This window comes from Podarcis tiliguerta (assembly GCF_965153285.1).
Source record: "Podarcis tiliguerta genome assembly, chromosome: 10".
In the NCBI taxonomy this organism is placed as follows: domain Eukaryota; kingdom Metazoa; phylum Chordata; class Lepidosauria; order Squamata; family Lacertidae; genus Podarcis; species Podarcis tiliguerta.
The window spans coordinates 72991596-73007646 of NC_139543.1; the positions used below are offsets into that span (position 1 = coordinate 72991596).

The window sequence follows — 16051 nt, forward strand, 5'->3', positions numbered from 1 at the left end:
CTTCCGCGGAGCGCAGCTGACCCAGAGAAAGAGAGAACGGGCGCGTAAAAACAGAGCGCACATCAGCCCCGGCCAGTCCGCCCCGTCGGCTGCCTTGCCCCGCGGACGGTCCCGGACAGGCGAGGAGAGGGGCGGGCGACGGAGAGCCCCGTCCCCAACCCAGGGCCCCGATCCTGGAGGGCTCCTGCCCTTCAGCAGGAGGAGGGAGGGATGTGCGCCCCGCTCCCCTCCCGCGAGGGCGCTTGCGGGCAACTCAGCGCCCCCCCCCCTCCACTCTGCATTTCAGCAGCAAAGCCGGCCTTCCTCTCCCCCCCCCCCCCCTCGCCCGCCCCCGGCACAGCCTGCACCCAACTCTGCCCTCCTCCCGCCCCACGGAAGGCGCCTCTGGCTGGCAGCGCAGCCTCGCCGCGGCCGCCCGTCGGGGGGCTCTCCGGCCCCGGCCGCTCCTTGCCCCGCGCCGGAGCCGCTCACCTGGACGCGCTCTTGCCGCAGCCGCCTGGCTCGGGCTCGGCTCCTCGGCTGGCGCCGCGCACGACGAGGCGGAGGCGACGAGCAGCAGCAGCAGCGCCGGCCGCGGCTCCTCCTCTCTGCCGCCCGTCGGAGGGACGCGCGCAGCAGCAGCAGCGCGCGGAGGAGGCAGGCGAGCGCCCGGGCCGCCCCCTCCCTGGCGGAGCCACTCCGGATTCCGTGCGCATCCACTGGCGCGCGCGCCGACGCTCATCCCCGCCCTCGCCGCAGCCGCAGGCTCGCCGGGCAGCCCAGTCCTCCCAGGCCCGAGGACCGGGGAGAGGGCTTCGGACTCAAGGAGAGAGGGTGCCCGAGCATGTGCAGACGGCCACCAGCCCATGGCAGCAGCGGCCACCAACCTGAGCTACCGCAGAAGGCAGAGTGAGGATTCCAGAGGAGATGATTGGACCAAAGCTCACAAAATGGATTTCAGTAGGAAGAAATCCAAGGTTCTACATGAGGTTTTTAAGCAGAGGTTGGGTGGCCATCTGCCAGGGATGCTTTTGTTGAGATTCCTGCATTGTAGGGGGCTGGGCTGGATGACCTTCAGGGTCCCTTCCAACTCCACGATTCTTGTTGCCGTTTGTCTGTCTCGGGGGTGAAGTCAAGCCGCTGTGTTAGCAGCACTGAAGTGACTTCCCTGGGGCGCAAGCCTGGACAAGTCTATGATTCTAGGAAAAATTAGATTAGGATGGGGAACACCTGGACTGCCAGCAGTACATGTGAAAAGGATCCAGGGGTCTCGGCGGACCACAAGCTGACCGTGTGATGCAGCAGCAAAAAAGGCTAAGCCTATTCTAGGCTGCATCCACAGAAGTCTAGTGTCCAGATCAAGGGAAGTCATAGTCCCGCTCTCTTCTGCCTTGGTCAGACCAAACCTGGAATACCGTGTCCAGTTCTGGGCACCACAGTTTAAGTAGGATGTTGACAAGCTGGAAGGTGTGCAGAGGAGGGCAGCCAAGAGGATGAAGGGTCTGGAAACCAAGCCTGATGAGGAATGGTTGAAGGAGCTGGCTATGTACAAGTGACAATAAAGTACAGTGGTACCTCCGCTTACAGACGCTTCAGTTTACAGACGCTTCAGGTTACAGCCTCCGCTAACCCAGAAATATAGTACCTCGGGTTAAGAACTTTGCTTCAGGATGAGAACAGAAATCGTGCTCCAGCGGCACGGCAGCAGCGGGAGGCCCCATTAGCTAAAGTGGTCCTTCAGGTTAAGAACAGTTTCAGGTTAAGAACGGACCTCTGGAACGAATTAAGTACGTAACCAGAAGTACCACTGTATTTCAATTTTGTGTAGCCGGGGGAAGAGGAGACTGAGATGTGCTATGAGAGCTCTGCAGGGCTGTCACAACCTTTTATTCTGCTGCTCCAGAGGGTAGGACTAGATGACCCTTGGGAGTCCCTTCTAATTGTACAGTTCTATGAGTGGGCAAGGCAGCATCCACACTGGAGCACGTGCAAAGTGCTGGGGGGGGGGCATTTTGTCTGCCTCTGACCAGGGAGGCCTGCCCAGCCATTGTGGCTTTGGAGATGAACCTGTGAACTGGGTGATGCTCCAACCCTGAGTTATGCCCCCCTCAAAAAAACAAAACAAAACAAAACAAAACACCACAGGCAGCCACCTTCCACTCACCCGGACCTTTGGTCCATCTCGCTCAATATTGCCTACACTGGCTGGCAGAAGAAGAAGAAGAAGAGTTTGGATTTTATATCCCACTTTATCACTACCCGAAGGAGTCTCAAAGCGGCTCACAACCTCCTTTCCCTTCCTCCCCCACAACAAACAAGAAGAGGGGTTCAGGGAGAAGAAGAAGAGTTTGGATTTGATATCCCGCTTTATCACTATGCGAAGGAGTCTCAAAGCGGCTCACATTCTCCTTTCCCTTCCTCCCCCACAACAAACACTCTGTGAGGTGAGTGGGGCTGAGAGACTTCAGAGAAGTGGGACTGGCCCAAGGTCATCCAGCAGCTGCATGTGGAGGAGCGGAGACGCGAACCCGGTTCCCCAGATTATGAGTCCACCGCTCTTAACCACTACACCACACTGGCTCTCAGGGAGAAGGGAGCAGCTTCTCCCTGGGCTTCTCAGGCCAAGGGGGTCTTTCCATTGCCCTACCTGGAGATGCTGTGGATTGGGACCTTGCCACGCTCTGAACTCTCAAAATCCGGCTCTGCCGCCTCCTTCTCCTGGGAGGAATCTGTCCCTGGATAAACTCGTTTGCCCCCCGGGGAAGCTGGCATCGGCCTGGCTGGCATGCGGCAGCAGCACCTGCTGTGGTGGGAAGGGCAGCTGCCAGCGTGAGCAAGAGCCCCCTGGCGCCAGGGAATCTCCCAGCGGAGCTGCAGCCCTGGAATGAGCAGCCAAATGTCACCAGATCCCACAAGGCATTGGGGAGTCTCCTGCCACCCTGTGGGCATCCGGGCCTTTGCCTTGCCTCCTGTGGCTGGGGGGGGGGGCGGGCTTCACTGCACCCACCTCACCCTGAGGTCTCCCCAGTCCCATTGGGCAAAGGAAGCCAAATGCTTTAAGATTCAGGACAGATAAGGTCCTCCGTCAGTCTGCAGAGCATGAAGTGTCCAGTTCTGGGCACCACAGTTCAAGAAGGACATTGACAAACTGGAACGTGTCCAAAGGAGGGCAACCAAAATGGTCAAAGGCCTGGAAACGATGCCTTATGAGGAACGGCTAAGGGAGCTGGGCATGTTTAGCCTGGAGAAGATGAGGTTAAGGGGTGATATGATAGCCATGTTCAAATATATAAAAGGATGTCACCTAGAGGAGGGAGAAAGGTTGTTTTCTGCTGCTCCAGAGAAGCAGACACGGAGCAATGGATCCAAACTACAAGAAAGAAGATTCCACCTCAACATTAGGAAGAACTTCCTGACAGTAAGAGCTGTTTGACAGTGGAATTTGCTGCCAAGGAGTGTGGTGGAGTCTCCTTCTTTGGAGGTCTTTAAGCAGAGGCTTGACAACCATATGTCAGGAGTGCTCTGATGGTGTTTCCTGCTTGGCAAGGGGTTGGACTCGATGGCCCTTGTGGTCTCTTCCAACTCTAGGATTCTATGATTCTTCTATGATTCTATGATTCTATAAGTGCTTAATCTCAGGCTTGTGAGTTGGAGCCCCACATCTTTGGGCAAAAGATCCCTGCATTGCAGGGGGTTCAGCATGAGGATGATGATTTTATACCTCACCCATCTAGCTGACCCTCACGAACAGTGCCAGATCTGCGTATGAGCTAAACAAGCTATAGCTTAGGGCCCCACTCTCTCGGGGACCCCCCAAAAAATTTAAAGGGGAAAAAACTGGATGTACATTTTCAAAATATAAGATAAAAAACAAATACAGTGGTACCTTGGGTTACAGGCGCTTCAGGTTACAGACTCGGCAAACCAGAAATAGTACCTCAGGTTAAGAACTTTGCTTCAGCATGAGAACAGAAATTGCGCGGTGGCGGCGGTGGGAGGCCCCATTACCTAAAGTGGTGCTTCAGGTTAAGAACAGTTTCAGGTTAAGAACAGACCTCAGGAACAAATTAAGTTCTTAACCCGAGGTACCACTGTAAAATAAAGCCTACCTACAGCAACCGTGTTTTGTGTTGTGTAGGCTCCTATGATGTAAGTCACGGGCCTCGCCTGCTAGCCTGCTCCCTAAAATATCACCGGTTTGCTCATTTCTATATACAGAGTACCTACATTCTGCATGGACTGGTTGCAAATGGCTTTAGATACCCATTAGGTCCATAAATCACCACCTAGCATATATTGAACACAAAAAAGTGACCATTTGTTGTGGACAAAGGACAGCTGGCCCTATCAAGGGCCCCATTACGTTCAGGAGCTTAGGGTGTCATCAGACCTAAATCTGGCCCTGCTCACGATCCCTTCCAACTTTACAATTAATTCTGTGATTCAATTATTCACAGCACAGAGTTAACCTAGGGAACTCCCTTCCCCATGACGGCTACCAGTCCAAATGGCTTTAAAAGAGGGTTAGACTCATGGAGCAGGAAGGCAGGGCTATCAATGGCTCCTGGCCAGGATGGCTGGACTCTGACTCCACAATTTGAGGCAGCGATGCTTCTGAACACCAGTTGCTGCTTGGGGGCTTCCCAGTGGGGCATCTGCTCAGGCCACTGTGAGAGCAGGGCGGTGGCCAGGATGAGGCCCCCTTGGCCTGATCCATTGGCCTCTTCCCATATTCTTTGGCTCTTATTCCATCTCAACACAATCCCACATCCCGCGATGGGTAGCAGCAGCTGTTGCCCCCGGTGCCGAGGTTTTTCAGAGCTGCCTCTCCAGCCGCCTTGGGCACAGGATGCTGGCTTGTATGGGCCACTGGCCTGATCCTGCCAGCTCTTCTGGAGTTCTTAAAAGGCAGCTGCTCCGTGGTCCCTTTGCAGGCATCCCCTCTCGGCCTCTTGCTGGAGCAGCAGCAGCAGCAGCCAATGAGCCGGGAGGGAGGCAGGAGAACGAGGAGGAAGGTGATGTAATTGTTGCCAGGCGCTTTCCCCTGCCAAGCGTTGCCGGGGCGACGCGTGCGGAGCGGGGCCTGGGCAGGGGCAGAGGCTTGTACCCCAGAACGCATCACCCAGCCCTCAGCAATCTCAGGGGGAGGAAAATCCAGAGGTCCTGCGTTAGCACAGGGCTTACTCTGAGCTGCCTGATCTCTGGGTACCAGGCAGGTGGGGGTTGAACCGGGAGTGGGGGGAAATATGGGGAGGAGCTGCACAGCCATCCTTGGGGAGCTGGGTGCGTTGTGCCTCAGACATTCCTTTTATTTTATTTTTATTTAATTGCCTTCATATCCTGCCTTTTTCTCCGGAGAGCTCAAGGTGGCGTACATCGATCTCTTTTAATCCCCACGACAAGTGGGGCTGCATGAAGAGCTCTTTTGGTAGGACTGGGGAAGTCTACAGAGAGTCCAGGTGGGAGGAGTTGTCTTCCAGGGACTCGGCCGCTGCCTGTGCACTCTGCTCGTGCTCAGAGGCACTGCCTTCCTATATCCAGTGGCTGAGTCCCAGCATTCAGTAGAGGCCCTGCGCCTGATTCAAACTAAGACCTTCTACGTCACTGGATGTTCCTGACTTCTCGTGTTGTGAGAGAGGGAGGAAAACCTTTCCTCCACCCGCTTTCCCCCCTTGCCATTAATAATTTTTTTAATGTCTATCACCCCACATCTTTTCTCGAAACTAAAACGTCCCAAATTCTGCAACCTTTCTTCATTGCAGCGTCGCTCCTTCCCCTCGGTCATTCTGGGGTCTGGAAACCATGGATGTTGAAAATAAACAGGGCAGAGTCTGGCGTTTGCCAGGAGGGAGACCACCTGGGGACCCCCCCCCCCCCATAATGCATGATAACACATTGAGAAAAAAGAGAAGAGAGGGAATGAATTAAAAGCAACCACTGTTATGGCTGCTGTCAGATCCTGCAGCAGGGAATTCCGCACGTCCCCTTGCAGCCTCTGACATTCTCAAGTTGGGGGGGGGGGAGGCCTCCCTGTGTCCTGTGGCTACTGAAGCAGAGTCCATCGCTGGGCATTCATTTGTGGCTCCCTCCTGGGAGGGGGAGGGCTGCCAAGCAAGCGGCCAGCCTGCATTCTGTTTCAGGAAACAAAGGCACCCCCAGGGCAGCCTGGGGGTGGACAGCCTGCAAATCCCAGGCCCTGAAATCACTTCCTGCTCCGCAGACAGGCTGGAGGCAGCAGGACAATGGAGGCTCAGGCATGAAAAGGCTGCTTAGCCAAGCTGCAGATGAGCCGGAGAAGCAGCCCGTGAGCTCAGCCCAAGAGAGCGGCTGGGGAGAGAGCGGGGAGTGTGCAGCCTGGCAGGGCTGCCAAGGGGAATTAGCGGAGCCGGCAAATGAGGCCAGGGCCTTTGGCTGGGCAGAGGGGGGAGCAGCTGGCAGAGGGCTGCCACAAGAGCCCATGTGGAGGTCCCCTCTGCCACCCCAGAGTGCCCTCCTGCTGCATCTTCTGTGCTCAGGTCAACTATGGAACTCCCTGCCACAGGAGGGAGCTTTCAAGGGGATCCAACCAATTCATGGCTGGAGCACCTTGGTCAAGTTGTTCCTGTCCAGGAACGGCCAAAGGTGGAGAACCAGATGAATCCACACAGAAACATAGCATTTTACTTCAACTCGCCTGTGGGAACAACTTAGAGACAGCGGAAGAAGGAAAACAACAGGAAGATTTAAAGGAACTATTAGGAATGACTATCAAAAGCAGCAGAGAGATGAGATGATCACAGCCCCCCTGAACTTGAAGCATGGGAAGCCCCAACAACAACAACCAAATTATAACAACCAAATAGAATATTTGGATTATTTGATATGTATATGTATAATTTGGAATATTTAATGTGATTTGATTGGATTGTTAAAATGGAAAAATTACCGTATTTTTTGCTCTATAAGACTCACTTTTTCCCTCCTAAAAAGTAAGGAGAAATGTGTGTGCGTTTTATGGAGCGAATGCAGGCTGCGCAGCTATCCCAGAAGCCAGAACAGCAAGAGGGATCGCTGCTTTCACTGCGCAGCAATCCCTCTTGCTGTTCTGGCTTCTGGGATTCAGAATATTTTTTTCTTGTTTCCCTCCTCCAAAAACTAGGTGTGTCTTGTGGTCTGGTGCATCTTATAGAACGAAAAATACGGTAATAAAAATATTATTATTATTATTATTTAAAAAGGTGGAGAACCAGATGAAACTGGTAGGAGGCAGCCCTGGCCACAGAGTCAGGCCCCCTGCCCATTAGCCTCGCTGACGCACTCTCCTCAGGCGTTGACGGGGGGGCACGTGCCATTTTGGGGGTTTATTTTGATTCACTTTTGGTATGTACTAAGCTTGGATCCTAGAGCAAGTAGGATCCTAGAATGCAACAACTGATTGGCTTGCAGGAGCAGACCAATCACACTCCAGAAGGAAGTTAATCAGCCTATTAGGCTGCTAGGATTCTATTATGCAACAACTGATTGGCCTGCAGGAAAAGACAAATCAGGATCCAGGAGGGATGCAGAATCAGCCAATCCGACGGGACTCACTGTGGAAATAACGTACGGTATATAAAAGCCTGAGGTTTAAGGGGCAATTCAATCACTGTTTTACAAGCTGCAATAAAGAGCATGAAATCACTGTATATTTCAACTTTCAAGAATAGCATCTAGCAACAGAATCACAAAAGCATCTTCGGCAGTAGAGATGTCATTTTGAGTCCGGGGCAGTTAGTTGTTTGAAAGGCTGATGAATGCAGCACACCCAGAAGAAGAAGAAAATAGGACAAATAACTGTTTACTCCTTCCCTCAAGACTCCCACACACAAAACATTAATACTATTTTTTTGTTAACAGTCCACAGGCAGCGCAAAACTCTTTATCGCAAGTGGGAGGCAAAGATGGTAAACAAGGCCAGGAAAAACTGTTTGCAAGATGCAATATAGAAGGATGAGATTGTCACCAGAAAGCACACCAAAACAGAAATACCGGTGTGAATTTTTTTGTTTTCTGGTTTGCCGTTTTCTGGTTTGCCTCAGGTGGCAACTTGCTCCTTTGGGGGAGGCAACTCCACCCAGGATGCTCCCTTCAAGGGCAGGAGAGAGGTCTGCCCCTCGCCTCTTCAGTGGCGTAGCGTGGGTTGTCAGCACCCGGGGCAAGGCAGGTAATTTGCGCCCCCTAACCCGTGGATTTGCGCCCCCTAAGCTGTGGATTTGCACCCCCTAATTTTCCTTTTTAATTTGGTTATTTCTGCATATTCCATTACCTTCTGTCGCCATTCTTCTACTGCTGGTATCTGCTGTTGTTTCCAGACCAGATAAGGAAACAACTGGAATCTTATCCTTTCTTTTTGTGAATAGAACATCTCAGGCCAGCCTGGGTTGGGTCTTCATGCGTTTGTCTTCTAAGGTTCTTTTTTTGCTTGTTTGGATTCATATGGATAAAACTGAGAGACTTAAAAAGTAGGTGAGAGACCTCAGAATCAGGGCGCAATGCTGGCTCTAGCAGCTGCCTGGGTGGCTGGCTCTTGTGGCGCAGCAAAAAACAAACAAAACAAAACCACAAGAGCTCAGCAGGGCTGCTGCTGTCACCATCCATCACTTTCTGGGCTGCAATAAACTTCTGCCTGCTAATTGAGATGGCTTGATGAGTCCCTGATTCCTTCAGCCGCCCCAGCATGGAGGGAAGGAGCCAGCAGAGGAGATGAGGGCGGATTCTGGGACGAGTTGCCAAGGCCTGCTGCTTTAATTAAATTTGGCCCCCCAGAGCAGAGGGCGAAGGCCTGCTCACCCTTCCTCTCCTTTCCTCTCCTCCCCGCTGCCCTGCCTTCCTTTCATTCCTGGCAGAGATGTAGCTGGAACCTAAAGGAGAGCCTGCAGGATCAGGCCAAGGCCCCACCCAGTCCAGTCTCCTGTTCCCACAGGGGCCAGGCAGGCGTCCAAGTGGCGGGAACCCACAAGCACATTCCCTCCAACATTCCTCAGGTGAAAATAGGGACGTTCTCTTCTCTATCAGTATCACGGCTTGAGCATTTTCTCCAGGTCAAGTGCCAAAGTTATTAGAGGAAACACAGAGAACTGCAGAGGTATTTTTGAACTTATGTCTTCTTCTTCTTTGGTGGTCACTCAAAGTCAAGTAAGATTGTCTTCCACAAACACGGTTTAACAGTGAGTCCGTAAGTGACTGTGGAGGCCAATTCTGGACCCACACGTCCTTCCACAGTGGGGAAAATGGTTTCCGGGTGGGAGTTGATCCCGGTGTGGATTTGCCAAGCGTGCCTTCCTCTTAGGACGTTTCTCCCTTGCGTCCTGAGTTCGAGTGTCTTCAAAACCCATGACACCTTTGGTAAAAGCTGTTCTCCAGCTGGAGCGCTCGCAAGCCAGTGCTTCCCAGTTGTTGGTGTTTATACTACATTTTTAAAGATTTGCCTTGAGTGAGTCTTTGAACCTCCTTTGTTGACCACCAGCATAACACTTTCCATTTTTAAGTTCAGAATAGAGTAGTTGCTTTGGAAGACGATCATCAGGCATCCGCACAACATGGCCAGTCTGTTATGTACTGAGTTGAATAGGATCCAAAAGGCAGAAGTCTGATTGGTCCTAGAACAATAGGATTCAGAGTGCAGCAGTCTGATTGGTCCACAGGAGCCACCCAATCCAGCTCCAGGCGGAAGGGAATCTGCAACCTGATTGGCCGACAGGTGAATCCCAGAATTAGCCAATCACATGGGGCCCATTGTGTAAATAATGTATATAAAGCAGACATTCTGGGGGAACTTCCATTCCTCCTCACCACTATGAGCTGAATAAAGAGCAGGAAATCCACTTTCGACTCCGAGTATATTTCACAGTCCAATGAAGTTGATGTTATTGCACTTAGGGAAGCCCGAGGGAAAAAGCAAACCCCAAATCAATAAATGCAACTAACTAGCAGGGATACTGATGTAGAGCAGAATGTCCCTATTTTCATCCGAGGAATGTTGGAGGCAATGTAGTCAGGATCCGAGCACAAGAGCAACTCTTCCCTCGTGTGGTTTCTAGCAGCTGCCATTCAGAAGAAGAAGAAGAGTTTGGATTTGATATCCCGCCTTTCACTCCCTTTAAGGAGTCTCAAAGCGGCTAACATTCTCCTTTCCCTTCCTCCCCCACAACAAACACTCTGTGAGGTGAGTGGGGCTGAGAGACTTCAGAGAAGTGTGACTGGCCCAAGGTCACCCAGCAGCTGCAGGTGGAGGAGCGGAGACGCGAACCCGGTTCCCCAGATTACGAGTCCGCCGCTCTTAACCACTACACCACACTGGCTCTCAATTCAGGAGCATTGCAGGGCAGAGCCATTGTGGGTAGTACCCACACTTGGGGGGGGGGGTGAAGAATGGGGAAAAGAGGGCAGGGAGAGTTCTCTCTTTCCCTTCCACCTCTTCTCTGTCCCCTACGTCTGTCAGAAACACAATGTGTGCCCCATTGCCAGTTCCAGTCCCCCCCAGCCCCTTTGTATGCACCCCTCCCCAAGATTTCTACCCTGCCGCAACTCTAGGTATTGTGCGAACATGAATTAATTGTTTCCGAGCAGAATTCAAAGTGTTGGTGCTGACCTTGAAAGCCCAAAATGGCCTCAAAGGCCCAGTATCCCTGAAGGAGAGTCTCCACCTCCATCGTTCTGCCCAGACATGGAGGTCCAGCTCCGAGGGCCTTCTGGTGGTTCCCTCCCTGTGAGAAGCGAAGTTACAGGGAAGCAGGGAGAGGGCCTTCTCAGTGGTGGCACCCGCCCTGTGGAAAACCCTCCCACCAGATGTCAAAGAAATAAACAACTATATGACATTTAGAAGACATGTGAAGGCAGCCCTGTTTAATAATGGTAATAATAAATAATAAAATTTTATTTATACCCCGCCCTTCCCGGTTCAAAAACCGGGCTCAGGGTGGTTAACAACAAATTTAAAACACTTAGTTGTAAAAGCAGCATACAATACAGTATAAAAACATGAATAACAATAAAATTCGAGGTTCAGAAATATAAACATTTAGGGAAGTTTTTAGTGTTTGAAGTTTTATTCTGTTTTTAATGTTCTATTGAAAGCTGCCCGGAGTGGCTGGGGAAACCCAGCCAAATGGGCAGGGTATAAATAAATTATTATTATTATTATTATTATTATTATTCACATTCATAGAATCATAGAATCATAGAATCATAGAGTTGGAAGAGACCACAAGGGCCATCGAGTCCAACCCCCTGCCAAGCAGGAAACACCATCAGAGCACTCCTGACATATGGTTGTCAAGCCTCTGCTTAAAGACCTCCAAAGAAGGAGATTCCACCACACTCCTTGGCAGCAAATTCCACTGTCAAACAGCTCTTACTGTCAGGAAGTTCTTCCTAATGTTTAGGTGGAATCTTCTTTCTTGTAGTTTGGATCCATTGCTCCGTGTCCGCTTCCTCCAGGAAGCTTAAAGCAATTGCCTGACTCTGTTTTGCCCTCTGCGAGGTAGGCTAGGCTGAGAGGTTGCAACTGGCACAGGGAGCTTAACGAGTGAAGGATCTGAACCTGGGTCCCCCTAATCTTATGGCCTGGAAACACCCCCCCCCCAAAACCCAAAAGCCTAAAAGAACTTTAGGCTGTATGAGAAAAACGTAACTGTTTCACCAGGTCACAGATTTACTTCGGACGCTGCAGTGGATGGAAAGGCCCTTGGATGCTCTGTGTTCACACTCACCTGTGCACCCACCTGAGAGAGAGGGTGTGTGGTGCTTAGCAACTGGTCCATGAGGTGTTGCTGCCCTCTTCTGGAAGCAGAGGCTAATGGCAAGAGGGACTCGGAAGGTCTGGGCATTTAGACACAGAGTTGGATATTAATTAGTGTTCTTGTTAGTTTTAGATTTAATTTGGGGGGCAGACGGGACTCCCTCAGGAGGTGGTGGACTCCTTCATGGGACGTTTTAAATCAGAGGTTGGATGGTTCGTCATTTTACTGGTTTGCTGCTTTTCCATAGCTAAAACCATGCTCCAGGCAGCCCGCAACATGAAAAGACTGACATAATCACAAACATAACAAAGTACTCATAAACAATTTAAAAAACACATAAAAAGTACAGCGGGGAGGGGGGTTATTGTTTGGTTTTGGTCTTGTCTTTATTATGTATTTTGTGTTTTTATCTTATGAACCGTTGCCCTAAGATCTATGGATGAAGGTATACAAATTTAACTCATATGCAGAATTCATCATGTGAAAGGCTGGGCTGGATGAATCCCTAGCCGGAATTAAGATTGCCAGAAGAAATATCAACAAGTTCAGATATGCAGATGACACAACCTTGATGGCAGAAAGTGAGGAGGAATTAAAGAACCTTATAATGAGGGTGAAAGAGGAGAGCGCAAAATATGGTCTGAAGCTCAGCATCAAAAAAACAAAGATCATGGCCACTGGTCCCATCACCTCCTGGCAAATAGAAGGGGAAGAAATGGAGGCAGTGAGAGATTTTACTTTCCTGGGCTCCATGATCACTGCAGATGGTGACAGCAGTCACGAAATTAAAAGACACCTGCTTCTTGGGAGAAAAGCAATGACAAACCTAGACAGTGTCTTAAAAAGCAGAGACATCACCTTGCCAACAAAGGTCCGTTTGGTTAAAGCTATGGTTTTCCCAGTCGTGATGTATGGAAGTGAGAGCTGGACCATCAAGAAGGCTGATCGCCAAAGAATTTATGCTTTTGAATTCTGGTGCTGGAGGAGACTCTTGAGAGTCCCATGGACTGCAAGAAGATCAAACCTCTCCATTCTGAAGGAAATCAGCCCTGAGCGCTCACTGGAAGGACAGATCCTGAAGCTGAGGCTCCAATACTTTGGCCGCCTCATGAGAAGAGAAGACTCCCTGGAAAAGATCCTGATGTTGGGAAAGATGGAGGACACAAGGAGAAGGGGACAACAGAGGACGAGATGGTGGGACAGTGTTCTCGAAGCTACCAGCATGAGTTTGACCAAACTGTGGGAGGCAGTGGAAGACAGGAGTGCCTGGCGTGCTCTGGTCCAGGGGGTCACGAAGAGTCGGACACGACTCAACGACTAAACAACAACAAATGGTGAGATGAGAGGTCTCTGTGTTTCTGGGCAAAGAGGGTGGAGGAAAGGCCATTAGCCTTTCTTCGGGTCTGGTGATGGGGACATTTCTGTGGCCAACTGAGGTCCTTGTCTGAAGAAGAGACTTGCCGAACCAGTTCAGCCACCTCATCCTTTAGATCCTGACCTTCACAGCATACAGGACCCCAAGAATTGGGAAGGGCTCAGGGCTTCACCCAGACCCAAGCAGTACACTGGCACAATTAGTGGGTAAAAAAAGAAGGAAAAATGAAAACCAGTAAAAAAGAGTTGCCCAAAAAAAGAAGGGGAAATTCCTCAGGGACGCAAGGGGATGCTGGGGGGGGGGGGGTCGGTGTGCAGCTGTCTTGCTTTCATCCAACGCAGAGGTGGCCCCCAGGCCTCCATTTCACTAAGCACCCCTGAGCAGCTGCAGGATCAGTCCCAGGAGGCTGGCAATGAGGTTAAACTGGCTGACCGGGAGGATTCCTGCTTTGCCCTTTTGATCAGCAAGGACCAGTCTTGGTCGGGGGCGGGGGGGGGGAGACTTTTCCCACCTGTTCCTTGGAGAGGAGGGATCTTTTGCGCCCGGCTCATCAATTCCTTTGCAACCTCAAGGATTGACAGCTGCCCTGTGCTTGACATGGGAAGACAGGCTATCTGGAGCTCCCAGCCACAGCGGCTGCGCTCCCCTCCCACCAGAGGCTGCGATAGAAGGCTCATTCCTTGCCATTTGCTGCTGCTACCCCCTTAACCCCCAAATGTCTCCCTTCAGCTGATCAAAGTCTGGCCTGTATTTATTTCACATAATCAATCAACGAAGAACACACTAAGCAGTCTGCATAAAGCAATATAAAACAAATGGTGTTTTTCTTTATTTGCAATATATCTCAGCCATAAACAGTGATTCATAGACTTCTTCTTATTATTATTAATATTATTATTTATACCCCACCCATCTGGCTGGGCTTCCCCAGCCACTCTGGGCAGCTTCCAACAAAACATTAAAATACAGTAGTATCTCGGTTTAAGAACTTAATCATTCTGGAGGTCCGTTCTTAACCTGAAACTGTTCTTAACCTAAAGCACCACTTTAGCTAATGGGGCCTCCTGCTGCCGCCGTGCGATTTCTGTTCTCATCCTGAAACAAAGTTCTTACCCCGAGGTACTGTTTCTGGGTTAGAGGAGGCTGTAACCTGAAGCGCATGTAACCTGAAGCCTATGTAACCTGAGGTACCACTGAACAATAATTCATCAGATCTTAAAAGCGTTCCTAAACACTGATTTATTTTTTACAACCCTCCCACCAGAAGTACCCAGTGTCTCTTTAGCTACATTCAATTTTAAGTCATACAAAGGTAAAGGTAAAGGGACCCCTGACCATTAGGTCCAGTCGGGGCCGACTCTGGGGTTGCGGCACTCATCTCGCTTTTTTTGGCCGAGGGAGCCGGCGTACAGTTTCCATGTCATGTGGCCAGCATGACTAAGCCGCTTCTGGCGAACCAGAGCAGCACACGGAAACGCCATTTACCTTCCCGCCAGAGTGGTACCTATTTATCTACTTGCACTTTGACGTGCTTTCGAACTGCTAGGTTGGCAGGAGCAGGGACCGAGCAACGGGAGCTCACCCCGTTGCGGGGCTTCGAACCGCCGACCTTCTGAGCGACAAGTCCTAGGCTCTGTGGTTTAACCCACAGCGCCACCTGCGTCCACAGCGCCACCCATTCCACAAATCTTGGCGTGTCCTCGGAGGCCGAGGACCATGTTTCTGCGACAGATGTTGCAGATGCAATAAAACCACGCCAGGTTGATTGAAAAGAGATGTAGTAACTTTTTCTGAAACTCTGCCCAGTGAGGCTCCAGCTTCCATCCCAGAATTTCACGTCCCGGAGAGAGAGAAGCAAACCTCTTGCAGAATGCGCTGGGCCCCTGCTGCCTCCCCAGGGATGAGCCTGCCTTTCCCTGAGCTCCCTGGAAACAGAAATCCCTCTGGGCCTCCTCTTCGCCCTCCGACTCTGAAGCCAGAGCAGTTTTCGAGTGGCCAAGCGATTAATTTTAATTATGGGGGTGAGGGAGAACCCGGCCCCCTCTCTCCCTGGAGAGGCAGAGCAGCTGCCTGTCCGCAGTCGGATCCCATTCCTAGCCAAGGACAAGAAACCTCAGCAGCCTGTCTCCAGCGAGTTTGTATTTGTGTGTGTGTGTAATAATTTGTTATTTGATTTTCCAAAATCAAAAACAATTCTAAATCCAAATATCGAATTTACTCTGAGTCTCCTGACTCCCCCCCATCCCTTCCCTGGGTCCTATTGATTCTATTTTCAACTGTGTATCAATACTTCTCCATTTCTTCATCTTCCTAAATTATCTGTGCATTCTGTTAAATTACAAGTGTGTTTAAAAACCTGCTAATGTTTTGACCTGTTTACAATGATTTTGTATATACATTGTGAACATTTCCCATTGTTTTTTACATTTCTTGTCTTCTGCTTCTGAGCTTCCCAGTTAATTTTGCCATTTCAGCGGAGTCCATCAACTGGAGTTGCCATTCTTCTCTGGTTGGGAGTGTTTCTTCCTTCCATCTCTGGGCTAATAGCATCAAGACGGCTGTTGTCGGGTGCATGAACAGTTTCCACAGGTCCTTTGGGATCTGGGTACCGATAATTCCTAAAAGGCTGAAGGAAGCAAGAAGAAAAAAGGGAGGAAATAAAGGCACATTTCAGGTCTGTCTCAGCCTAACTCACCTCATAGGGTTGTTGTGCCCCCCCCCCCAAAAAAAAAATTAAAGGGGAAAAAACTGGATGTACATTTCCAAAATATAAGATAAAAAAATAATAAAATAAAACCTAAATACAGCAACTGTGTTTTGTGTTGTGTCGGCTCCTGTGATGCAAGTCATGGGCCCCGCCTGCTAGCCTGCTCCCTGAAATTTCACTGCTTTGCTCCTTTCTATATATAGGGTGCCTGCATTCTGCATGGACTTTTCA

The 16051-nt window shown here is 50.6% G+C and overlaps 1 protein-coding gene across 1 annotated transcript in view; it reads right to left on the minus strand.

Annotated features, from left to right (window-relative positions):
- Positions 1 to 695, minus strand: part of PRRT4 (proline rich transmembrane protein 4) — a gene marked incomplete at its 5' end in the record, with an annotated part of 31368 nt that extends 30673 nt beyond the window's left edge. Inside the window, one exon of the mRNA XM_083401903.1 lies at positions 472 to 695. Coding sequence (XP_083258029.1) covers positions 472 to 695 — 224 coding nt within the window. The remainder of the gene's footprint in view (positions 1 to 471) is intronic.
- Between the last annotated feature and the right edge of the window lie 15356 nt (positions 696 to 16051).